Source organism: Miniopterus natalensis, chromosome 2 (assembly GCF_054644295.1).
Source record: "Miniopterus natalensis isolate mMinNat1 chromosome 2, mMinNat1.hap1, whole genome shotgun sequence".
NCBI lineage: Eukaryota > Metazoa > Chordata > Mammalia > Chiroptera > Miniopteridae > Miniopterus > Miniopterus natalensis.
Genome location: NC_142082.1, coordinates 3,186,718 through 3,213,806, shown reverse-complemented (window position 1 = coordinate 3,213,806; position 27,089 = coordinate 3,186,718). Strand labels below are relative to the sequence as shown.

General features: G+C 44.0%; 1 protein-coding gene across 1 annotated transcript in view; it reads left to right on the top strand.

The window, feature by feature from the left end:
• The window catches only part of VEGFC (vascular endothelial growth factor C), a 72,511-nt gene extending 47,534 nt beyond the window's left edge, over window positions 1-24,977 (top strand). Inside the window, exons 2-7 of the mRNA XM_087813561.1 lie at window positions 2,059-2,272; window positions 3,906-4,096; window positions 16,377-16,528; window positions 20,654-20,760; window positions 21,055-21,388; window positions 24,423-24,977. Of these exons, the coding sequence (XP_087669687.1) occupies window positions 2,059-2,272; window positions 3,906-4,096; window positions 16,377-16,528; window positions 20,654-20,760; window positions 21,055-21,388; window positions 24,423-24,537 (1,113 nt within the window). The 3' untranslated portion in view covers window positions 24,538-24,977. The remainder of the gene's footprint in view (window positions 1-2,058; window positions 2,273-3,905; window positions 4,097-16,376; window positions 16,529-20,653; window positions 20,761-21,054; window positions 21,389-24,422) is intronic.
• Window positions 24,978-27,089: the final 2,112 nt, after the last annotated feature.

The window sequence follows — 27,089 nt, the reverse complement described above, 5'->3', positions numbered from 1 at the left end:
CTGCCTTATTTGCCTTAAAACTTCAAGCAATATTTCATTGGAAGTCCTTCTTCAGCGCCGCCCTTTTTCTTAGAATTTGGTGCGTATCTTTCCTTGCGCTGTAGGACGTTGGTGTGTCACGTGCCTGTTTCATGTGAGGCTTGTGGTTGGCTTAGGTCGCTACCTGACTTTAATCCCAGCTGAGTTATGGGGAAAAGAACCCCAGGGACCCACCTATCACAGTCCCATGTTGCTCTTGTGTTCAGGGGTGAGTCCAGCAGACAGGTACAAACAGAACCCCCTGTGGTGGAGCCCTTCAGGCAGCGGTGACCGCAGACTCACCCAGGCACTTCGATAATATTTCCCTCCAGCGGTATCCTTTTAGATTCTGAAACATGTTTGATTCTTGCATTTTGTGTCACATTTGAGATTTCTCCTGAGATACATATTTCATAAACATTTCATTGGGAAGCTGTATGTGGATATTTTGTCACTTTCCTTTAAGCTAAGATCTCCACCCCGTCCCCACCCTCCATCTATTCAATGGGATTATAGAGTATATGGCATATCAAGAACCATCCTATATATTCCAGAAGGTAACGGGAAAATACCAATATTCTCATAACTTAGACCTAAAGAGAGTAAGTGATATGATCAATTCCTACAATAAATGATGAAGAAACCCCAGAATTCATAGCCAGTTTTATTATCTGGTAGGAAAGCTCTGTAATAAAAGAAAAACTGCTATAGATTGTGTTTCTCAAAATGTAGTACAGAGATCACCTGCATCAGAATAACTTGGATTATTAAAAATAGTGGTGAAAAGTCTTTCAATTAAATAATATTTTGATGTTTTAAAGTGAATTTATTAATTTTTTACTTCAAAAATTAGAAACCGGAAACTATAACCAGTTAGAGTGCAGTTTGCTGATGTTCATCCAAGACACGTGGCTGGGGATATGGGAGGCAGTCACCTGCACTGTTAACAGATCTGACGTCTGATGTCCAAAGTATTGTATATTTAGACTTTAAATCTGGGATAATCACAACAACATAAATAAACATCTCATGTTGTATTTCACTTTGCAGATAAAGTTAAACAATGCACCATTTTCCCATAATTTCAAAGTATCATTTAGAAAAAAATGTATTTTTCTTAGATATGGCAACTACTTGAATATAATATGGGATGCTCCACGTAATTGGATGCACCGATATAGGCAGTTAACTATCTGTAGGCAGAATTAATGCTTTCTGATCTATTCCATGTCTTTTTCATCCAGAATAAATCTCGATGATCAATTTTTTTGGAAATGCTGGAGGTTCTGCCAGTCTATAAACCCCACTGTGATGTGTGGTTGAAATCCCATTTTTCATGCGATTATTGATGCTAAAATCGCTTCTGTAAGACTGACTCCTAATTTCAAGCCTCCTGCTTAATTACATTTTATTGATGCTGATAATTAAAAATGAAGCAAAGCATGAGAGTGGATTTCAGTTTAATTTAATTTATATTGGAAGAGAACATGAGCTTGACTAAGTTTTCAAACTTATAAATTGGCCATTTATGTAAGAGAACTGTAACTAAAACAAGCTGCTTCAAAAATTATTTTTAAAATTACATCACAAAATGTTAGTCTTAAAAACCAAATATATATTTTATATTTTAATGGTGGGATTTAATTTAACTTCAATTGTGGTATTGATGCAGATGAATATTTTACCATGAAAAGTTATCTAATTCAGGGGTAATTAATAATATTTCAATATGGATCCAGCATATATAATATATATTTTTAAATGCGTTTTTATTGATTTTTTTAGAGAGAGAGGAAGGGAGAGGGAGCGAGAGAAACATCTGTGCAATAAACACTGATCAGCTTGCCTCCTGCCCGTCTCCTACCGGGGATCAGGCCGAAAATCCAGGCATGTGCCCTGACCGGGAATAGAACCGGCAACCTCCTGGGAGCCACACGGGCCAGGGCCAGCATATATAATATTAACCCTAAAGGGCTTTCAGCTTCTGTTTCCAGATCCCTCGCTCGGATGGGTTACTGACCTTGCACGTTTCTCCGCCAGGCGTATGCGGGCAAAGCCCTGGAGGAGCAGCTGCGGGCCGTGTCCAGCGTGGACGAGCTCATGACTGTGCTGTACCCGGAATACTGGAAAATGTACAAGTGCCAGTTACGGAAAGGCGGCTGGCAGCAAAGCCAGGATCAGCCCAACGTCAATTCGAGGACGGAGGACACTATAAAATTTGCCGCTGCGCACTATAACGCAGAGATCTTGAAAAGTAAGCATGGGAGAGAAAAAATATAAAAGGGTCGTATAGCAGCCCAGTGAGGGTCGCCAGCCTAGGCCTTTCATTTCAGCATTGGTACCACTGAGTATTTTTAGGGCCGAAAGTAAATGTTATTTTCCAAATGCAGCATTTTATGATTTCACTGTGAATGGTTAGGATGATTTCTTGGAATACATATAGAGGAGAGTGCAGGCCTATCTGTAGACACACTTGAATTTTTTTAAATTAGGTGATATCGCATCGTAAAATTTTAAAACATATAAACATATTTTACACAGTCTGTGAGTTTAATCATGCAAACATTCTGTATCTTACAGACTAATAGCACATAAATTTTCTTTCTGATTCAGAAAGAAAATTTCTTTCATTCCAACTCATCTCTTCAGATACGCTTTTTGTCCTGTGGTTTCACAGGTAACTGGCTGGAGACGGGGACTTTGGTAAAGCCCCTGGCAGATCCAGCAGAAAGCATCACAAAAGATGATAATGTTGCATGAATTGGCACAGTAGAAACTGGTGGGTTACTTAAAAAAAGTAATTTCCTTCAGTTATTAGTATTAATTCCTATAAAGGTTTGAGATTGCAACGTTTTTTGAGAACAAAACCAACGAATCAAAATGGCATCGTGGTTGAGTAACCAAAGAATTTTACGTTAGTGGAAGTATGGAAAAATGAACATTTAAGATGCACATCACCTGCAGGCCAGCATTTAAAGAGTTAACAGTGCTTTAAGTAAAGTACTAAGTCATTGGAAGCAGAATTCCAAGAGAGAGCATGGAAGGAACAGAATTTCACTTTTCTGAAAAACAGAGTTCGGGGTCCATGTTCCACTTGATGGAAAACACCCTTGTATTTCAAGTAGCCACCACCGTGACATTACCCAACATTGCCAACTAGCCTGCCTGAAAATGAATTTTTGAATCGAGTCCAAAACCATACCCATCTTCTCATTTACATCTCAGTTTAAAAGGAGACATGAAATCATGTTTATATTTGCTTCGAAACCAGAAAGTAGTACCTATTATAGCAGATGTGCATGACTCCTTCTTTGCAGATCTTGGGAACAACTATATATTAAATGCTTGTTTTCTTTAAAAAAAAAATGTTTTTATTGATTATAGAGAGGAAGGGAGAGGGAGAGAGAGAGAGCAACATCGATGAGAGAGAAACATCATCGATCAGTTGCCTCCTGCACACCCCTACTGGGGACTGAGCCCACAACCTGGGCATGCGCCCTGACCTGGAATCAAACCGGTGACCTTTGGTTCATGGGCTGATGCTCAACCACTGAGACACACTGGCTGGGCAATGTTTGTTAAGTAGAGAAAACCAAACATAAGTGCTGCGGAATATTGGTGTCGTTTTTGAGAAAGCATAATCCTAGTTTAGCTTGTTACATGACTGTAGAAATTAGTTTTTATAGAAGAGATCCTTAGCTGCTCTGTTACATATGAACAGTCGTCCAGTTCACAGGGCAGCTTAGGATACCGTCAGTGATTTCTTTAAAGTGATCTATGAAACTTAAATCTTAGAATCTGAAAGCAAATGTAAGTGACTTCCAGCTGCTGCGGGCTGTTCCCCTTGGCGGCTCCTGGTAACCTCTGGCCTTCCCTATGACTCACAGGTATTGATAATGAGTGGAGAAAGACTCAATGCATGCCACGTGAGGTGTGTGTAGATGTGGGGAAGGAGTTTGGAGCAGCCACAAACACCTTCTTTAAACCTCCATGTGTGTCCGTCTACAGATGTGGGGGCTGCTGCAACAGTGAGGGGCTTCAGTGCATGAACTCCAGCACGGGCTACCTCAGCAAGACGGTAGGTGTCTCAGCCCCTCCCAGCACCCCTGCGCTCCAGCGGCTCCCGTGGCCTCCCTTCCCTGGAAAGCCGCTTAGTTCAATTCAGAGCTGCCTGGCTTTTGAAGGAATGGAGTTAAGTTTTCAATCTTTTGTGGGTTTGATGATATAATTTCACCAAGTAACTGATGCTTTATGAACTCAGACTGTGGTATCAAAGCCAAGTGAAGGGAATAATAACTATGCATATGAATGTGTGTGAATATACACTCACGTATACACATACACACGTGCTCCACGCACACACACACACACGCACACATGCATACACGGTAAATGCATACACACATGTGCAACATATGCACATACACATGCATGCATCCATCCACACGCATGTTGATCTTTGAGGATAAAGATTTTCATTTGACAATAAATTACTTTTAAATGGTTAAGTCTCCTGATTATGGACCTACAGCACACATTACACATTCAGAATATATAATTACAAGTATGTGATCTTGAGCCAGTGGTGCAGTAGTAACAGAAGCCAACACTAAGCATTTTACCGTGTTCATTTAGAAAGAGAAGGAAATATTCTGACACTTAATCTCAAGTATGTTGAACAAACTGTAAAGTCCCATCATATTAGATGCTAAGCTACTGATAAATAATCAGGAAATGTCTCTTAGGGTTGGGTTTGGATGCAGGATTTTCAGAGCAGGGCACAGCCCTGCACTGCAGGTCTTGGGTGTCAGGGGTGGCCATGTCTGCGTGCTGGTGACAATCACGTAGCACTGTTTAAAACTCTGTGTGCCGGTGTCCTAGGCACACACTCGGGAAAGCCCAGAGCTAAAGGCTGACTGATGCAAACTTCTCAAAAGACAAAACTGGTTGGTGAAAAGGCTCTTCCATTCTGCTTTGAGCGGGAATGGCACAGGTGATCTGCACCCATTCAGAACTGTCCTTTCACCTTCAGAATGAAAAATGAAAGTACTTCAAAAATGCGATGTTAGATTTGATTTGTACATTGTGGACTGACAGCAAATTAACATTTTAAATTAGATAATGTCTACACTTAGAACACATATAATGTTTTATTTTATAAAATCTTTAGCATCTACATAATTCCCACTAGTAAAATCTACTCTCATTTTAATAATTGAATGTAAATGAAAGTTAAAATTACTACTACAGTTGCTTCCCCTGCATTTGCCCATATGCTTGAAAAATCTCTAAAGTTTTTGCTGTAATAACCAGATGGTCTCTAAGTTTGGAGACATTGTCCAACCAAATTGTTTTTTTTAAAAAAAAAAATAAAAAATGTATTTCTCACATAGTTGATGAACAAGCCATTTCAGAGTCTAAGGCTTGCAAGAGGAAACAAAAAATAAATCAGAAACCTGAATTTTCTATTCACTTGTCTCTGCCTCAACGCTGAAAATTAAAAAAAAAAAAATAGAAGGTGATGTTTTGGGGTCTTTTGTCATTCTTATTATTATCATCGTTACTTGAAGCATAGTCAGAATTAGTTGATTCTTTATTATTTCCTATAAATACAGAAAATAATACAGGTTTTATTCTAGTATGTGTTAACAAGAAAAGCAGTGTGGCTCTAACTACAGTTACGCTTTTACAACCTTTATCAGTAGGATAGATAATATGATAACATTTCAATGCCTGGTAAAATTCTAATATTTTAAAGGAATAATATATAATCATGATGTTAGGGCAGCACAACTTCTTTGTTTCCTTTTCCACCTCAAATCTTTATCAAACAATAATTAAGAATTTCTTAGCTAAGAAATTATAGATTTATATTATATACTATTCTGAATAAAATAATGCTAATTTAACAGGTTTTACTGGATGTGATATGTTTATCTTATCATCACCCTGAAGTAAAACAGTTTTTTTTACAAAAAAGTCCTTTAATAAGTGTTGGAACTAAAAACCTTTCCTATCAAATAGAAATATTTATGCCAGTAGGATAGTCCCCCCCAAAATAATATGTATTTTTAAAAAACATTAATATTAAAAATTTTGCTGCTTTTATATTCAAGCCAAACTCAATAAAAGCATTTTTGGCCTTCTGAGACTCTTGAGAATAAGTCATTTTTTAAAAAAGAAAATAAATATGAGTGATGTAGGAATTAAAATAAGTTTGTAGAATTCATTTACTAGTGTATATTTTTAGATAATCCAGTTAAGCAATATGATATCTGTTCCTAAATTATATTGTTTATTATTATGGTGTTTCATTTTAATCAACTATCACTTTGGTTGGTCTTTCAAAGGTATTGATATGCTAATTGCATTTTCCAAATACCAAAGGGCCATATTTCTTTTGAAAATGGGATGACATGGGATACACTCAAAGATAAATTTTGAAAAATTATTTCATCAAATAAAACAAAATGTGCCTATTAAGAGCTCATTAATCATCGTTTTATAAAGGCCTTATTAGATTTAATCGTTAGGTGAAATTTTACTTTCAAAGTGCTCATGTGTAAAAGATCTAGAGTTGAATAATAACCATTGTGGTGTTGGGATTTCTTATTTTGTTCGCTTATTTCTTCAAATTCCTGTTTTTTTAATTGTTCATTTATTTTCGTGGTGAAAATCAGTTGCCAATTGACAATATCCAAAGCTATTTTTTATTACTAATTTCTTCCACAAATTTCATTTTGCCTTGTTAATACAAAGAAAATATTTTTATAATGAATTTCCTTTAAAAAACATCTCAAGTTCTATTGCATACTATTTATTAAATAGGGCTTTCATATTTAAATTGAATACTAATTTTATATTTAAATATTTCAAAATATATCTTCTTCAGGTACTGATGCCCACATGTTTTGTATACTAATTCCTCAGACAAGCTTTTTCCCCCAACACTACCCTCACCCCAAACACCACCAGCACTGGTCTTCGAGTTTTGCCTCTCTCCTTACGTGACCTCATAGGCTTGTTTCTGACGCCTCCTTTCTCATCACAAGTCCAGTCCATCCCCAAGTCAGATGTTACTTTCACCCCTCAAGTGTCTTGAATCCCCATGTCCATGACCGTCACCATAGTCCGAGCTACTCCTCTGCTCTTCCTGCTTCCCTTTCCCCCTTCCTAATCTACTCTCTCAATTGCCCCCCAAGCATGATATTTTTAACAGGCGTGTTTGAAGTTGGTAGTCTCCATGACTTCGCATTGTGCTTGAAATAAGACCCAGATCTCGCTCGCAGCCCGGATGTCTGCCTGAGCCTTCCTTTGCAGCGTCACCTGACCTGACTGTCCTGGACCTTACCCTTTGTGCTCCCAGTGCTCCAGGCATCTTTCCGCTTCTGGGAGCCACCTCCGCCCCAGAGCCTTTCCACACCGTAACATACGCTGGCCTTCCAGCCACCTCCTGGCTAAGGTCCAGTTCTTCAGGTCTCAACTCCAGTATGACACCGCACGAGGAAGTCCTTGCGGGAGGTTTTTCTGACCTCCGTGAGATAAGAGGTCAGAAATAGGCCCAGTATCTCTTTTAAGTGTCTTATAGCTTCCCATACTGTCTTTGACGATGCCCTCACTATAGCTTCTAGTCTACAGTTTATAATCGTGGAGTCATCATTCGTTGATTAAGGTCTGTCCTCCGAAAAGGCAAAAGCAGGTCTGCTTTGTTCACTCGTCACCTGAGAACCTACCGCAGCATTAGTGCACAGCCCTTTTAGGACCCCGTAAAAACTGTGGACCCTTCAGGGGAAAATGAAATGTGGACACATCCACAGCATTCCCCACAGTTTCGGGAAGTCCCACCCCTGATGCCTAAGCGTTACCTGTCCAACCAGATTTTCAAACTACGCCTTCAAGATTAATAATAATAAAATAGCTGATTAACTCACTTGTGTAATTTTTAAATAAACTGATCCTTTTGCCTAACAAAAGTGCATGCTCTAAATTTTAGCCCAACCTTTTAAAAAATAACTGTTTCTTTAACCTATAGGAGAGAAAATCCCCCCCCCTTTTCATTCATAGTTCCTATGAGCGAAAGCCAGCATTCTATTCCTCTGCTTTACAAAGCTCCCCCCCCGGCCCCCAGCCTGACAAGCAGGTTGGATGTTGCCGTAATACACACTTACCTTGAATAAATGCTTTCACTCTGATACCAGTAAGGCAACTGTGGGGCCTAACTGGACCAGTGCGGGGAATTCATATGCAGACGTCACGGAAAAATGGTTGGCACTGATATTTAATGGAAGACTATATTTATTTGTTTTGTTTACTAACAACGAGCTGTGTTCTGTTTTCCAAAGTTAGATTTCGCCTAAGGTACTCCTGTTGTCTGTTTGGCACCATTCATCTAGCTGGTCAAGCCAAGCTAGTCTTCCTTTCACTAAAAGTCTAGTCTAATATTCCCGTTAAATCTGCCCTCCAACATCTCTGATGTCACCCGGTGCCTTTGTCCTGCTGATCCCACTCTGGCTGAGGCCACATTCATCCATCCCCTGGACCATTACACCCGGACCAGCCTAATACCTGGTCTCAAATCTCCATTCTCACTCCATTTGCTGCATGTTAGCAGTGGGATTTTCTCTTCTAAGTGATGTATCAGATACTGCTCAAAACTTCGGGAATGTTGCATTCTTGGGGCTGAGCCACTTTCAGGGGCCTGTTGATAAGCAGCTCCTTTCTGATTGGATGGCTCGGGCTAGCGCCGGGTCTGATTGGTTGGTGCAAACATTCTGAGTTAAGTACTTTGAACAGCACTCACTCTGTTGTAGGTTGAATCCTTTCACACGGTTTACCTGGCCTTCCTGATCTGCAGCCTCAATTGTCACTGCCTTTTCCCTCAAATACTACTTTCTGCCAGCAGCCAAATTATTTTATGCCTTAAGTGATATCAACATCTCTTAACTCCAAGTCATTAAAGCGCTGTGTCCCATGTTTGAACATCTCTCCACATACTGTGCCCATGTCTCTACTTATCTAGCTAATTGGTACTCATCCTGAGGCCTAGATATCAATGTCACTCCCATGCCTGTGACAGCATCCTTTCTGCCCGTATTGTAGCATCGTTACCTTCTCTGTCTCTCGAGTGCTTTTATCCCCTAGGCTCTAAACTGCAAAGCTTGTGTTCAGTTAATACCCTGGGGCATAGTGTAGCAGTTGGTGCATGGTAAACGCTTGGCACTAAATAGAATGAATACTTAAATAAAAGGGAACAGATTTGGGGTCAAAGTTAGAGTCCTGAATATGCTGATTTTGAAGAATCTGAGTGGAATTTAGGTGGAGCTATCAGAAAAAGACTGAGCATGTAATTCTGGAATTTATGGCTGTGACTGGGTCTTTAGCTGCAGATTTGAGAGGAAACATCATATTGATAAACATTGTTGGAAGCCCTGGCGGGGTTGGTACTACTCAGAGAATTCATGGTTCAGGAGAGAAGCCGGAAAGCCAGTCAGTATTCATCAACAGCCGCCCCATTTCTCCCTTTGACCTTGTAGTTCTATGCCCTTCTCCTGCCTGAAGAATCACTAGTTTTTTTTATTACAGTAAAAGGGGTAGTTTTCACTTGGATTTAATTGAGTGAGTGTGGAAAAGCACCCACAATGTGGGGCGTCGTTCTTGGCTGTACAATGGGTCCGCAGGGATGTGTGAACCTGCACTAATGCAGCTCACAACTTAGCAGGAAAATCAACATTTACCAAGTGATGGAAAGTAGCCTAAGTGTTGGAAAGAACCGTGCAAAGGTTTGTGGAAATGCATATCCAGGAGGTTTACAAACCAAGGGCGAGTGAGGCGTGGAGCTCCTGGGGACAGTGTTCACCTCCATTCAACATTTTTACTAACGTCGCAGCTTGTAAAAGCTTGAACTCTAGTCACACCTTCTCCTGAGTTTATTTTATGCTGTTTTCAGTGTAGTGTAAATGGGAGCGTGTGATGATGTCTGTCTTCCAGACATAAAAGCCAGTTTCTTACTGCTCTGATCTCTGAAGTAGGAAAACTCCCAGAGTTTTTGTTTTGTTAAAGGAGTTCCAGACACATCATTTAGCAACAAAAGTCACCGATTGGTGTCTTATACATTGTAAGGACAATGTACTGTAAATCGTGTGAGACCCACATGCTCTATAGAAACTTCATAGGGATTCCTTTATGGGGCTGGGCGCAGGGCATGTCATCAGGACATGTGAGGAAGCCTGGTTACTTGCAAAGTGAAACCACATGCACGAGGCATTCCAGGGACCCGGTCGAGAGCATCTTCTCCGAGCCCTCCCCGCCCGGATCCCGGGGCCTTTGGAAACTGAAGTTGATTAGGTGGTTTTCTTCACTTCTTTTATAAACATATCCTTTCGGTGTATTTTCTTATGAGAAGCTGCTTATTTAAGACATGTAACCAAAAAGTAGAAAGTGAATTTTGCACAAGGTCAATCCTTGGATGGCTGAAGTAGCAGCAGAGGAAGTCACCTGCTTTCGAGCCAAACATTCAGATTAAAAAGTTATTGAAATGTTAGTATTTACCTTATAAAATTTTCCCGAAGAGAAGATTAAAAAGGACTCCTGAGTCCGTGGGGCTTCCTTGGAAACTGGAGCCTCTCAGGCGTGTTGTTAGTGTGGGTGGAGGCCGGCAGCTAGGCCGGGAGCAGGGCCTCGGCGCATCCTGAAACACTCGAGCAGGATCAGTTAAAGTCCGTGTTCTTCTAATTAGGTTATAAAGAAAGAATAAAAGCATGTGTGTTAACCAAAGCATTCCAGATTATTCTTGAGTTAAACTGGGTGTTTCATAAAATTTTCTTGCACAGTAATGTTTTTTAAACCGAAGTGGAATGCGCAACTCTGGGACGAGACTCACAGGTACTGGTTTGTGCTGCGACAGAAATAGTGCCTCATGAATGAGAGAGCACCGTGGGCGCCCGAAAAACTAGCTTATTACATTCACATGCATTCAGCGACTGGAATGTGATTTGAGTTTGTAACCAATTAATATTTGGCGCAGACAGTTAGTTGTTGAAAATCTGGTTTTGTTCAGATGTGGAAAAGGAACTACACCGATACCAGCTATCAGAAGTCTCTTTAAGATTCACATTTGCCTTAAGAAAAATATTAAAACATCTATTAAAAGTACCACTTTTTTTCAATTCAAGGTATTGACCATGTCCACAGATTTTACTCAGTGTTTCTAAACCTCCTGGATGGGGTTTTTGTTATAATGGGAGCACTGCGTATAAATTTTATATATGACAATATGCTATAATTAATGCAGAGCCAGATGTAGATCTGATTGGATCTGCTATGCCCTGTTCTTCCCAGACCCAGTTGAAGGTCCATAGGCCCTGGATAGTCGGTTATGTGGTTGGTTTGCTCAGTGGAAGTGCTGACACTAAACCCTGAGTTATATCACCTTTTCTCATTTTTAGGGATTATTTCTTTAAATATTGTCCAATGTTTCTATCTGACTTTACAGTTATTAATTATACTCTCCAGGGGCTGCAGATTGTCTCCATACTTACTTAATGGACTCAAGGTGGGAATATTTAAATTAAATATGGTAGTGAGATATGCTCTGAAGAGAAACTGATTCTATTTGGGGTGTAAAGATGTTGTAAAGGAAGGCACTTTTTGTTTCCTATTTTATACACACAAACATTCCTTGAGACTTTAGGTAACCCAGGGCCTTCTCATAAGGACGTTCTGTGCCTTGTTCCTGAATAGCCTGCGAGATAAGTAGCAGTAGGAGCTGTTGCTTTACAACGGTTGCTATGCTGGGTGGACAACCTATTGTCTCAAAAAATGGCTTTATGTGAAGACCGTTCTTGTTGGTGAGAACTGACTATTCAATATTCTTATTAAAAAAAAAAAAAAACCCGGTTGAGAGCAAGGGGGAGCCTCTCAGTTGGAAATGATTAACACTTCCTTTTTATTTAATTACACTTTTACAGAACACACAACCAGATTTTCTCCAATTTCCAGCCTTCTTTAAATGCCCCCTTCATATAAGTTCTTTTGATCTTCCTTAAAATGAGCAACTCTTTAAATCAGCACATACTGCTAGACCAGCACCAGCCTCCATAATGAATCTTGTTATTACTGGAACCCTAAATTAGATAGGAGTTAATCTTACTGTTCAAGAACAATTCACTGTCTAGTATAAAACTATCTCAGGAAAATCATCAGGTTCAGAATATCAAATTATGACTGTCCTCATCACCAATCATATTGACTAAGTCCACATATACACACAGAATAAGCAATGCTGAGCACAGCACATGAATTTTGCATTCTGTGAGCATAGACCTAAAATAGAAAACAGTAATGTGCACCCAATTAAAGCACAAAATAGTCTGACAATAGTGTAAGGGTTCTTATTTTATTAAAATATAAAGAATCCATTATTGCCCCCAAACAAATCTCATGTGTTTGGATAGAAGGAAACATCAGTAATTAATTTTTTTGTTATTTAATTAACTAAACTATAAGTACATTACTCTCCCAAGCTGTCCTTTAGTTGTTTTTTTAACTTATTGTTGAGAGTATTGCAGATGTCCCCCATTTTCTCCCTTTTACCCCCCTCCCCCATCTCCCACCTCTCCCCAGTTCTTCCTGTCTATTGTCTGTATCCATGGGCTGTGCATATATGCTTATAAGTTTTTTGGTCAATCTCTTCCCACCCTCCTTCCCCCGAGCCTCCCCTCTGAGATCTGTCCACCTGTTTCATGCTTCCATGTCTGTGGTCCTATCTTGTTGATCAATTTACTTTGTTCCTTAGATTCCACATACACGTGAGATCATGTGGCACTTGTCTTTCTCTGCCTGGCTTATCTCAGCATAATACTCTCCAGGTCCCTCCATGCTGTCCCGACGGGTACGAGATCCCTCTTCTTCACAGCTGCGTAGTATCCATGGTGTGAATGTCCCACAGCTTTATATCCACTCATCTACTGATGGGCACTTGGGCTGCTTCCAGATCTTAGCTATTGTAAACTGTGCTGCTGTGAACATAGGGGTGCATATATTCCTTCTGATTAGTGTTTCAGGATTCTTAGGATATATTCCTAGAAGTGGGATCACTGGGTCAAGAGGCAGCTCCATTTCTCACTTTTTGAGGGACCTCCACACTGTTTTCCATGGTGGCTGCCCCAGTCTGCATTCCCACCAGCAGTGACCAGGGCTCCCCCTTCTCCACACCCTCGCCAGCACATGTCATTCTTGATTTGTTGATGGAGCCATTCTGACAGGTGTGAGGGGACACCTCGTTGTGATTTTAATTTGCATCTCTGATGATTAGTGACCTTGAGCATTTTCTCATATGTCTCTTAGCCATTTGTATGTCCTCTTTGGAGAACTGTCTGTTCAGGTCCTTTGCCCACTTTTTTATTGGATTGTTTGTCTTCCTCTTGTAGACTTGTGTGAGTTCTTTGTATATTTTGGAAGTCTGCCCCTCATCAGATGTATCATTGACAAATATGTTCTCCCAGACCATGGATTCCCTTTGCATTTCGAGGATGGTTTCTTTTCTCCTATAGTTTTAAGATGTATGATTTCTATAAGTTACAGAAAAACCATTTCTCTAAACAGAGACTTTTTAACACCTTCGTACCAGTCCCTTTACCCTTTTAGTGGTGGATCTGCCAACACAGGTCTCTCCTACTCAGAAAGTATAAAACTGGGCTCATTTCTCCAGGAAGATGCTTTCTTAGTGGGCATTTAGCTGACCTTCATCTCTCTAGAACATTCTTCCCAGCCTCAGTTCCCGCATACTCACTTGGTACCTGTGGGCGGGCCCTGACTGTGGACATTAGCCACCGAGAGTGGCTAAAGTGACCGTGATCACTGATGACTCCCTGAGGTCTTTCTTTGGGTGGGGTTTGGAGTGGCCACCATCACTGAGCAGGAAGGGTGCCCCTGGGGTCTAGGGGCGCGAAAAGGCCCTTAACTCTCCTACAACAGCCCTTATGGCCCATAGGGCCTTATCCTTCCCTCTCAGGCTCTGCCCTGCCTTGTGTCACTTGAGACAATGACAAATCCTACAAGGATTACACACACTCTGTAAGCAAAAGTGTCCCTTGTGGCCTCTCGTCTCTCCTTTCCCACCGCTGCTCCTGTCCTTATGCCCCCCCCCCCCCCCCCCCGCCACAGCCCTCAGAGCCACTCTGGTGCCCAGTTATCCCCACTCCATCCCGATGCACTTGATTTGCCGAGACCCTGGGCCCTGTGATTTCACAGGCCTTGCTGAAGCTCTCCTCTCATTCTGTGCCTCCCCTTGGCTTAACGGTACCCTGCCTGGTTTTCTACGTGTCACACACCTTCCTGGACATATTTAACAGCTCACCTGCTTTTTCACCCCTTAAATGTTCCTGTCCCCAGGTTTCCATTATTAGACATTTTATCACCGCACGAGGTAATCTTATCAATGCAGAGACGTCAGTTCCAACCTTAATATGGGTGATTTTCAAATGGCTCTTCTAAGGTCCAGGCACAGATACCCGCTTTCAGTAGACGTAAAATCTAGGCTCCTGTGAGCCGACCTGCACCCTCTCTCTCCCTCCACTGTGGCAGAGCCTGAATAAGGAACTTACAGATCCAACACGCGCCACGTTATAATTGCTGCCTTTCTAAACCTCTTCGTGTTTCCTTTCCAACTCTGGTTATTAATGTAGGGCCCGTGGATGCCCTGAGAAGTAGAAAAGCTATAGTGTTTACAGGCGCTGCAGAATTATCTTCCTTAAAATAGTGACACGTAGTGCAGAGGGTTCCTGCAACGTGAATGGTCACCTAATAAAAGGTTTCAACCAAACTGTATAAACAGATATCTTAGAGAAGAAACTGGTCAAAACCATGATGCTGGGAGATGCTGAGGTCATACGGAAATTATCTATGTAGGAGAACATCTAGGGTCCTGAGAATATACGCAGATTACTGAAGACACACCTCCCTATAGCAATCAATACACATATCCCATTCATATGGATTAGCCTATGTAATTTTACATCAGTCTCATGGAGTAATGGGTGAAATATTATCTTCATTTTACTGGTTTTTAAAGAAATAAACAGCTTCAAAAATTCAGATGACTTTTCCAGGTTCACACAATTTACTGGTGGGGTTGCTCATAAAAGTGTCCTGTCTGGATGTGATCTTGTGCCCATTCCTCCTAAGGCACTTATGCTAAGAGAGTAGCTGAAACTTGAAATAAGTACATTTCCAACGAAAACAGTCATTTTATAATTTAGATTTTTCTGCATTCCATTCTTCCAAACTCCTTTCAGTAATGCGTATGGACAAAATGGCAACTAGTTCTGCTCCCTGAGTGTTTCCAGTGATCTTCCGCCCTTGGTATGAAGCTGCAGCCGGGCGCCAGCTCGCGGGCTCTGGAGTGTGTCATCTTTACGCTGCTCAGGTCCCGTAAAAGTACCAAAGCGCACGTGGTGCTATTGCAGTTCAAGTCCTACGAGCAGATCTTACCCAGCAGGCAACGGCCAGGATTTTCCTTTACTGCCGTTACTGAAAATAATTTAGGTTTTCGAGAGCCTTAGGAATTTAAATCCACTTAGCTTTACTTAATGACTAACTTATTTGTACATTTAAATTTCCAATTTGAATGTTTCAAAGCACTGTTTTTGTACAAGGAAGAGAACTGAAGTTCCCCACAAAATCAGAAGGAGACTTTAAATTTTGAGACTCCAGCCCACAGTCGCGTAAAATGCCCCGCCTTACTCTAAGTGTATTGTTTTCCTAAGACCTTTGTCCAGACAGCAGAAACAAAGCTTTAGCTATTAAATAATGATTTTTTTTTTTCTTTTAACCATAATAAGTTTATAAGAAATCTCAGGCACATATACAACTACCCTGAGGTAGAAATTTAATTTGGAATGAAAACCAGTTTTCCATCTACTGTTTTATGTCTATGTATTGAGTTTATACACAATAGGACTTAACCCGACGTTTCGAGGTGACCAATAGCTTTGCTCTTACATCACAAAGAAATTTCTGTCGGTGCCCCTTCCTCACCCCTGGAATAACCTGAGACTCTGGAACATCCTCTTCCTCGAACACGTTGGCCTGTTAATCCTGGCTCTGTGATCATCAGCTGGTAGTCCAAGTCCCGATATTCGGTGGCGGTGGCGAGAGACCAGCGCGGGGCCTGCTGATGAACCCGGTGGAGGGCACTGGCTCGGAGCGGGGCGGCGGGGCGCTGTGCCCGTGAATGGTCGGGTGCCCGGGCCCCGCGCGGGGAGCTGCCACCGTGGAGAGCGCCCTGCCCGGCCCCAGCCCTGGCCCTGAGCGCTGCGCAGCGTCATATAATTGTGTCTCTCTTTGCCCCTTCTTTGTAGTTGTTTGAAATCACGGTGCCTCTCTCCCAAGGCCCCAAGCCGGTCACGGTCAGCTTTGCCAACCACACGTCCTGCCGGTGCATGTCCAAGCTGGATGTTTACCGACAGGTGCACTCGGTCATCAGGCGCTCGGCGCCCGCGGCGCCGCCACAGTGAGTATGGGTCCCGCTCGCTTTCCCCCAGCCCGCGGCTAGGACAGGAGGCAGGGCAAGGACGCCGATCCTCGCCGCGTGCGTGGGACACAGACGACGCGCTGGATGCAGCGCGCGGGAAAGTCAGCTAGGCCGAGGCGGGAGGCCCGGACTCTGGGCGCGGTAGTTCACGAGACAAAGTGAGCCTGCGGACCCCACGCAGCCCGCCGGCGCCCGCGGTCACTTAGGTGCATCACCCGCGAGGCCAGGTGCGCCAGCTCAGAAGCCACCTCAAAGCCGCAAGCGTTTCAGCCTCAGGAGCATTTTGGTCCGAAACCAAAACATAAATATAAATAAATTATTTTACACCCGGTTGCTTTCCTTCACGTCGATGGTTATTTTTAGCAAATGTCCATATTATTAGACCGGGTCTCCGTCATTTTCTAAAAACCTTCAGTTCACTTTTATCGTGTACTATCACAGGTGTCCCCGTTCCCCGCCCTCCCCTCTGGCATCCACACGGTTGCCTGTGTCTGGGTTATTCGTGCCTGTTCTTTGGCTCACCCCTTCGCCTTCTTCCATTCATCCTTAGTAGGATTTTTTAGCAGTTCTAGTTTTACAGAAAAACTGTGGGGGAAGCACAGCGTCCCCATACTCCCGCTTCCCCCGCCCCGGGGCCCTAGTTATGAACGTCCTGCCCTGGGGGGCACCTGTGTCACAGCTGATGGGCCAGCATCATTACTAACTAAAACCCGCAGTTTACATTAGACCTTTTTGTTGTACTTTGCATGGATTTTGACAACTATATATAACGAAATGTATACTCATTTCACGGTCCCAGATCCCCTGCCCCACCTGGTCAGCCCCACCCCCTCCCCCGAACCCAGGCATCAACCAGCCATTTCAATGTCATATGACCCTCCAATGCCCTCAACACATGATCTTTTTTGTCCTTGTTTTTTGTTTTTGTTTGTCTGTTACTGACAAAGGCTAAAAGGAGATAGTATGTCTTTGTTCCTTAAATATGGATTTAGGGGGGTCAGGAAATTTCCAAGTATATAAAAACTCCAGTGCCAAAAAGTGCAGAAGATGGGAAAGTCAGAAAATCAGTATTCACAGAACGCCCGCAGCAGTGGTCAAAGTACAAGAGCCAGGAATCGTTACCCAATATGTACAGTTTATTCTAACAGAGCATATTTGGAGCCTATTAACCTTTTAAAATCCCAAAGAGGCGATAAATGCCAAAGGAAGATTGATTTTTGTCATTAAACCTGTTGCTCTCTAACACATACGTAGGTCCTTACATGTTTGTCCTCTGGTTTTAAGTAGCAAAAAGCAGTAACTATCAAGCCTGCCTAGTGAACTTTTTAAATAATAAATGAAATGATTCTTGGAAAAGCATCTCTATCCTTCACACAAATTATAAGCAGGATTGTGGTTGTGTTTGTGGGTTTTTGTGGGAAAGGGAAGTCAGTTTATTTACATACAGTTCTCAACATAGATCCTCTTTGCCAATAACTGCACAATCTGCTTCTCTTTGCAGACGAAATCTGTCTTTGAATCCATGTTTTATAACTACACTATACAAAATAATTAATTTGTAAGCGTTTTTAATATGTTTGCACGTTAATATTTGTAACTTGAAATATCAATAGGATAAAAATGCTTTGGACATTAAGATAAGTGGGATAGGATTGTGCTAAATCTGCTATCCGCCACGAAAACATTTCCTTTCATTCTAAAATGGCAATATTTTGGAAATTGTGCCTCCCATTTTTTCACGAGAAGCTTTAAATGCTAAGAGCTTGCTACTCACCTTTAGAGCAGGGAGCTGCACTAGGTGATTATGAAAATGCACCTCATCCAAATGTATGTTTCTTTAATTAAATGGTATGTAGCAGGGTTTCCTACTTCAGCTTTGGAATATGCTGAGCTACTAACATAAACTACTATTAACATTGATGAGTAGTAGTTTCTTATTTTTGGCAGCTTTGGAAGTCATATTTTTTCTAGAAATTTAAGTTTTAAGAATGTTAGAAATTAAAATATTTAGCTTACTTTGAGCAAACCATAATTAGCCATAGAAAGTTTAAGTGGGCACAGCGTGGGTATTATTCTGAAGGCTATATTTGTGTTCAACATAAATGTACAAAAACTAAAGAGTTCGTATAGTCAGATTATATGAAATCATTACTTAATTCTGTAAAATTAGATGCCTTGCTTTGCGTGACATTTACAGAAATGTATTCCTACAGTTATTCCCACATTTGATTCTACACACAGTCCATTCTTTTTAGTTTATATTTTTGAAGACGTTGAAACATAAGAGAAAACTCCATTTTTTCCTCACTAGATGCTGGGAAGTTGTTTTTTCACGCCCACTTAGGATGAGCTATGTGTAAACGTTTTAAAGTTAAGCACAGACACATTAGCACACAGGCCTGCGGTTGGGAATCTCACCGTTCACCAGCCTCACTTAGGCGAGTGCTTCAGGTTACTCTCGACACCTCTGTGCCGTTTAAATAGCTTAGGCAGGTGTTTGTCACTTTTCTGACTGCAACACATTTGACATTGCAGCCAGCCCCCCACACACACACCACGTGGGAGAAGGGGTGTGTGTGTGTGTGAAGAGTTGTATGTTCATATTTACACAGATATACTTATATATGTACGTTACTTATATTAAAATATTTATATGCATATATCATTGAAAGAAAATTGCAGAAAACAATATCACATGCACTCTAATTGTTTGTATTCTATTACACGCCATTCTTTTACATTTAAAAAAGTGCATTTCCCAACTCAGTACTTGATTTTATGATCCGCTCCTGGGTTACAGCTGATAGCTGGGGGGACACTGGCTTCGGCAACGGCAGCTTCAGTCGTCCGCTTGCAAAATGAAGGACCCCTTTCTAACTGTGACCTCACAGCAGTGTCCGCATGGGACCGTGTCGTTAAATCAGGTCAGCACTGAGGCCACGTAGCCACATCGAGTCACTTTTGTTATAGAAGAGTGATGTGGGTTTTATTCAGCCAGGATTAATCGCATCGCTGTTATATAACTAAACATGACTTCTGTCCTATCCGACGGAGGGGTACTGACGTTTGGGGTAAGGAGGTGGATTAAAAGGACAGTGAAATTGTTTTGGAAAATTTGTAAATACTGTCTAAATTGTATGTGGGTTGATGTGTGTTCATGATTAGCCTACAAAGTAAAGACAGTAATGCGTAATGAGTGCAGACTTGCTCTTGGGAATACCTAAAATTTTTAGGAAGGTGTAATGTTCCCAAGAAATGTTGGTAAGTGAGAAATCAGGGTTTGGAGCAGCACGTAAGGGATGATATTGTCTATGTAGCAGAAGAGATAAAATATATGTATACATACATACTTTCTTTTATTTGCAAAAAGAAACACCGAAGTCATAAATCAAAAGCTAAGAAAAGAACTGCATGCTGTTTAATTTTTACTAGAACAAGGGGGGTGGAGGGAGAGAGGCAGGGAGGGGGGGAGTTGCTAGAACAGCAGAGCCCATGGTCCTTGACCCCTGCCTGGAGGACTGTAGAGTAGGGAGTTTGCGTGAATGGACCCTGGACAGTTACAGGCGCCTGTGCTTCAGGAAAACAGTCAGTAAAGGTCCGTGTATAGGACTGTTTCCTGTAGGACTGTTTGGAAAGGCCAAGCTGGAAGTAGCTTCAATAGCTGCCAACACAAGACTGATGAAATAAATAATAACATCCCTTCATGGGCCACTTTGCAACCACGACAAGCCATGGAGCAGAACCTCATGAGATGCCCTACAAAGATGTCCGTGACGTACTACTTAGTGGAAAAGGACATTTCGGAGTAAAATGACCCGCGCTTGCCCAAGTTAGGACACTATGTGATTGTACAAGTCAGTGTATGTGCCTTAAAAAGGTGGGCGCCTCGGGTGATCCAGGACCGTACCACTGAGGGTCCCCCCTGGGCTTAGAACTTAACAGCACGTGCCGGGGAGGCCGTTTGAGGGGACTGTCCCACTTCATTTACTCTTGCATCATGTTAGAGCTGTTTCACAGCCCGCGCCCAGGTGATGCGTAGGTGAGGAAAGCGGTCCCCCTTCTGTGCACCGGTTACACTCATGCTCCCCCGTCTGTGTCTCCCAGGTGCCAGGCTGCCAACACCACCTGCCCCGCGAACCACACGTGGAGCCAGCACCTCTGCAGGTGCCTCACTCAGCAAGATTTTATTTTTGCCGCCGGCGCTGGAGACGGTAAGCGGAATGGTGGTTTCTAAGACTCGGGGCCCAGGGCGTGTACTGCGTTTAGCACGCGCTTTCCTATCAGATTCCGCGCACAGTACTCGGGGCGTCGGGCCCGAGTGAAGTCCCTCGTGCTGGCCCGTCCTCGCCTCCCGCTGGCACCGTGTGACACTCCTCCGCGGAGGAGCGTGCCCGCGTGTGCACAGCCTGCCATGAAAACCCTGCAGGGGAAGGCGCTTTTCTCTGCTCCGCGCCCCTCCCAGCCCCAGCCCGGTAGAGTTAAGATGCCCCTCCTTGTCTGTCTAGACGCGGCCGACGGGTTCCACGACGTCTGCGGCCCCAACAAGGAGCTGGATGAAGAGACCTGTCAGTGCGTCTGCAGGGGGGGCCTCCGGCCCTCCAGCTGTGGACCCCACAAGGAGCTAGACAGACACTCGTGCCAGTGTGTCTGCAAAAACAGACTTTTCCCCAGCTCGTGCGGGCCCAACAGAGAGTTTGATGAGAACACGTGCCAGTGCGTGTGCAGAAGGACCTGCCCGAGGAACCAGCCCCTCAACCCGGCGAAGTGCGCCTGTGAATGTACAGAGAACCCCCAGAAGTGCTTCCTAAAGGGAAAGAAGTTCCAGCACCAGACGTGCAGGTGAGCGATCGCCGTGAGCGTACGCGGCCTCTCCCTGGGAATAGCTTCGTGCGTGGCCTCTCCCTGGGAATAGCTTCGTGCGTGGCCTCTCTCCCTGGGAATAGCTTCGTGCGTGGCCTCTCTCCCTGGGAATAGCTTCGTGCGTAGCCTCTCTTCCTGGGAATAGTTTTCTCCACTAAAAGCACTTTTCTCAACAAAATAGCGGCTGCTTGTCGTTAGCGGGAAACCAGTAAAGTCTGGGAGATTCGTTCTGGTAGTTTTTAACCAAACTTTCATGAGACTGTGTTTGCTCCCGAAAGGCAAGAAAGGAGCCCTGGGAACGCAAACCAGACCCAAGCTCAGAAGACACTGGGTCCGTGTCCCACAGGCGGAGGCGGTGGCTCTCGCACAGGCCAGCCGCCTGTGGAGCATTTTCGGAATGCAGCCGGGCAGCACACAGCTGCCCCCAGCACGATTGTGATCCCATCACGTGATTTGGGACAGTCGTTCTAAGTGCAGAAAATCCCGTCCAAAATTTACAAAGGACAGGATGTTGCCGTTGACTGTAGAATTGTATCTAGAGATAAAAACATTTAAGCCAAGTGCTTAGAGGCATTGGAGAAGTAAATTACGATGCTGATAGAGGTTCCTCACGACTCGTTCCCTAAACCCTGATCTTTCTGCCTTCTTTACACCAAGAAAAAACCGAGGCTTTGGCCCGAACCCTGGCAGTGTGCGTCCTGAACGCCTTCCCCGCTAACCTGAACGAGGTGGTCAGCTGTCGAAGGCAGGGTCGGCCTCCGACAGCTCCTCCCACGTTCCTTCACGGCCCCGCCGGCCGTGCCTCTCCCGTCCTACCTTCACCCTCAACTCTGTCCTTTCCCCGCAGTTTACAAAAGCTGCCAGACGTGCCCTGTCTCAGCAGCGTGTCCCCGTGACTCAGAGCGCACTTTAGCGACCAAGACCTGCGTTCTTTCCAGAGATGCTCCAGGCCAGGCCTTCGGCACGCGTGTTCGCCTCTTTCCTCTATTCCAGTCTGAATTATTAAGTTGACTGGCGTGACATGGGTCGGCAGGAGTGCGCGAGCGTCAGGTGCACGGGATTGTAGTCCCTCCCCGTGCGCTGCGCTGTGTGCTCACCGCCATCGCCTCGCGCCTGCCGTCCGCCTGCCCGCCTGGTGAGCGCGCAGTCCCCTTTCCTCTCCGCCTTTTCGGCCAGTGGCAGCGGGTGTGTGCCCCGCGGAGCCCTGGAAGCTTCTGCGTGAGGTACCCCTGGACGCTTGGTTGCCAAACGCAGGGGCGGCTTGGTCTTCCTGGGAGCGTGCCTTTCAGCTGCTCCTCCTGGTGCCTGAGTTTCGGAGCTTTGCTCAGGGCCTCTCCTCTCTGCCGCCCACCCTTTCAGGACGGCGACAGTGCCCTTTCAGGTGACTGTTCCCAGGACCCCAGGCTTACACTCCACTTAGTTACGGGTTTCGGACCCGCACCGATGTTCATCATTTCTCTTTTCCTTGGTGCATGAAGTGTCCGTCTTGTTGATTCTCAAAAGCCTGTGCTTTCATTTTAATTTCCATTTCTGAAGCTCTGTCTCCACTAGCATTGTAGCTGCCGCCTAAGGAGATTTCATTGGATGTACATCTGTCATTGATGACGTATTCTTTCATTATTGTTTCAGAATGTCTTATCGAAAGCCTTTTTTTCTCTTTAGGATATTTTAAGCAAAACTCTGTTGCAGTTGTACTTGCATACCCCTACTCTAACGACCAGGATATTTCAAAAATGCAGAATATAGATATCAAATCTCATTAAACCATTTCGTATGTTGAGCCTTCTGAGTGAACCTAATGCGTATGTATTGAAAAACCTGAAATTGTTATGTTCACAGAGTGTAACCAGCCATCATGTTTTTCTCCAGAAATCTTATATTAACTTAGTAGAAAAGATATATCATTGTATTTCTCCTAATAGTACGCATTGTTTCATAAAGATTTTTATATACTGGAACTCCCCCATGCTCACTTTTCTAACTGTGTGATTCCAGGTTTCATGTATATATTGAAGCAAAAAAAACATAATTTGCATTTTGAAAACATTTACGCTCATTTTCTCTTAATATTTATTCCAAAAGTGTGGTGGGCAGAGTATGTATTCTTGGGTCCACTGCCTTAATCAGCGACTTCCTTTGCTCATCAAGAATTGTATCTTTTTAATTAAGGAATAACTGTGGTCTTATAATATTGCATTTCCATTTAGAAGCTAAAAAGATAGCATTTTAACTAGACGTGCTTTCTTTTCTAAAGCACAGAGGTGAAACTATAACATCACATTTGTGGTTTTCTGGGTGCTCTGTGGATTTCCATGTCAGGCCATTTGCATCTTTCCTTAGACACTCATTCCTGTTCCCACATGTTAAACTCATGCTCAAAAAAAAAGAAAGAAGAAAAAAACCCATCTTCAAAGATCTTCCCACCCATCAGATCCGCAGGGCTTTGGATGTGACTAGTTGCGTGATCATTTGTTTTTTCACCACTGCTGGGAAGTAGAAAGTCCAGGGGGGAAGAGAGAGTCCCCCCCTTTGCACGTGGAACCGGGTGGAGAAGGCAGAGTGAGCCACCATCAGCTGCCCAGCGGGCAGGGAGCGAGGGCGGGTGCCCGGGGGCCGCGGCCTGGCTGGGTCGAGTCGCTTCGAAGCCTGGGCTCCATGCCAGTCTCGTGCCTACGTGATGGCACCGACTCGGCAGCCCCTGAGCAGCCACGTCCAGCAACTCCGTTTCCCCCGTGACGCTGAGGGCCCTGCAAAGGCAAAGGCTCAGCTGGCACCATCTCGCTCACCCATTTGTTATATCAGCAGCCGAGCCCCTTTGGAGGGTTTCCCGCTCCCCTTAAACTTTGTGATTGTAAGCACAAACTAACAGTTTGCAAACCTCTACACCTAGGACGATTTTATGACAAAATGAGTAACTTGGTTCTAGTTTAAAGTTTAGGAAAACGTAAAGGCATGTTCGCAGCCTCAGGATTTCCCCCCTTGGTCTCTGACACATGTGCGTCTGTTTCCCCAGTTGTTACAGACGGCCGTGCACGAACCGGCTGAAGCACTGTGAGCAGGGACTCGCCTTCAGTGAAGAAGTGTGTCGCTGTGTCCCCTCGTACTGGAAGAGACCGCACGTGAACTGAGATGGGACCGTTTTCCAGTTCCTCACATTTCCGCCGTGGAAGGCTGTGCGGCCCCTTTAAAACTGTCTGTGGACAGAGAGACCTGGGGGCCACGGTGACAGACAGAAGTGGGTGTTTCCCGAACCACGCGGATCACGTCACGGGAACGGGCTGGCGCTCATCTGCAAAGACCTCTTGTAAACACTGGTTTTCTGCCAAGGACCGAACAGCTGAGGTTTTTCTGTTGTGATTTAAAAAAAAAAAAAAAAAAAAAAAATGACTATATAATTTATTTCCACTAAAAATATTGTTTCTGCATTCCTTTTTATAGCAATAACAATTGGTAAAGCTCACTGTGATCAATATTTTTATATCATGCAAGATATGTTTAAAATAAAATGAGAATTGTATTATAAAGCCCTAAGTTCAGTTCATTCCCATCTTCCGCTCTAAACAGAACTCGGTATTATGCAACATTCACCCCGCACCCCCTTCCCCCCCCCCCCCCCGGCCTGTTTCTATCTAACCAGATGTCAGACTGTGATTGTGATGAAAATGTGTGAACCTACCAAAGAAAGTGTCAGGGGAATAACAGTTGCCATTACATTTTATTTTAATGTATCTCAATATAGTCAATGATTATAAACATTTTAGCACATGATACTCTTGAATTTATAACCAAATGAGTCCATGTAGAACATACCGTCTGATAAGCGGCCTGCTTAGCATGTCCATGTGACTGAGTCATTCCGTGCACTGGGAGCACTCAGATTCTGTTTTTTGGGTTTTTTTCCCACCAGAGGATCCTGTTTCCATTGCTTTGCAGAGGGAGTGGAGGGGAGGGAAGGAGAGAGGAGGAGAGAGAGAGAAACATGGATGTATCCATGTGCGAGAGACACGTCGATCAGTTGCCTCCCTCATGGGCCCCGACCAGGGCCAGGGATGGAACCTGCAATCCAGGTACGTGGCCTTGACCTGAAGTCACACCCGCAGCCCTTCCGTGTGCGGGCCGACACTAACCACCGAGCAACACTGGCCAGGGCAGCACTGGGGCTCTTAACTGGGTGTGATATTCCTCAGGACCTAGTCCATCATTTTTAGTTTTGATACAGTTTAAAATACATTAATGTTTAGCTAATCTAGAAAAAAATCTATTCTAAGTTTGAATGGGCCCCCAAGGCTATGGAAGGAATATTAGAACCTGATATAACAGCTGCTACAACTTATCAGCTTAAAAGTCATCTAAACTATGTGTTGACAATTAGTTTCTCAGAAGAGGTGGGTAAGCCAGAAAATCACTAGGCCAAATATTAAAGAGGAAAGCATGCCAGAAAAAAATATTTAACTCGTCCCTGGAGATGTAATAATTTTGATCCAAAGCAAAAATAACATGGGCAAAGACGATGCATTGCCAGAGATGCTCGCAGACAATTTTGTATGGACCACAAACATCTCACTTCTCTCCATCGTATTAAGGGAGATTGTGCGGTGCCAGCTAAAGAGATGGACTGGAGCTAAAGCTAAAGCATTATGTAGAGTATTAGCAAGACTGGTTCCAAAAATGCCCATCAACTCTCCAGGAGTCTCCAGATACCAACCAGGCAGTCAGTAGGACGAAGGGAGAGAACTCTGGAAGCCTGAGGCACCAGTTAATGTATTGGAATCTTGGAAAGTTTGTAAACAGATGTTTATCTCTAGACACCTAAGGCTGTGTACTCAGTTGAAAAGACTCAAGGGGGAAAAAAAAATATTTTGGTGAGCAGCTGTATAAGATCCAGCTTCCAGGCTTTTTTTTTGGAAAGGGGTTTTGACATTGGCTAACTGGTGGAGTGAAACGGATTCTGTATTAGAATTTCAAAAAAATAGCTTCCTTCTCCCTATCCACACTAACTGCACACAGAAGCGTGGGCGGTGGTGACCATAAGAGGGCGTTGGCTGGCGTGCCCGGGGCGCACCTCTCCGGGGGCCGCGCTCCGGGCCGCCTCTCGGCTCTTTGTCCAGAACCCTGCTCTGAAGGGCTCGGACTCAGTGGGTAGAGAAAAGCGGCAGGCCCAGCAGGCGAGCCTCGGACGGGGCCGTTGCTGTCCCGCGCGGCCCGAGGTCAGGCCACCCCCCGGGGAAGGTCCCCTGTTCACAGCCCATGAGGGCCCTGCCCTCGTGTGAGGCCCCCAGGAGCCGGGCTTCCATGGGCAGATTCTCGGGACGTCCCCTTCGGGACTGCAGGTGAGAGGGACCCGGGGACAGTGAACCACTTCGCTGCGGTGGAGGGAGAGCGCTGAGGAGCCTGAGTTTTACATGGACGGGTTCGAGGAAGTCCCGAGTACATCCAGTGATGGTGTCCGAAAGTGCGCAAAGCGGCCTGTCGTCGAAGCCCGCACCTTCATCACTGTAAGGCAGATGCACGTTTCCTTAATCCCCCTAACAGCTAATTGTCCTCAATTTCAAGCGAAGGTACTGAAGTTAAGTAGAAATTCTGTTTTGAGATCACTGTACGAATGCAACTAGCAGCCGACGTGGTCGTTCAGCGTGAAAAACCGGCACATCCCCGAGTGCTTGACGCGGAGACTTCCCGG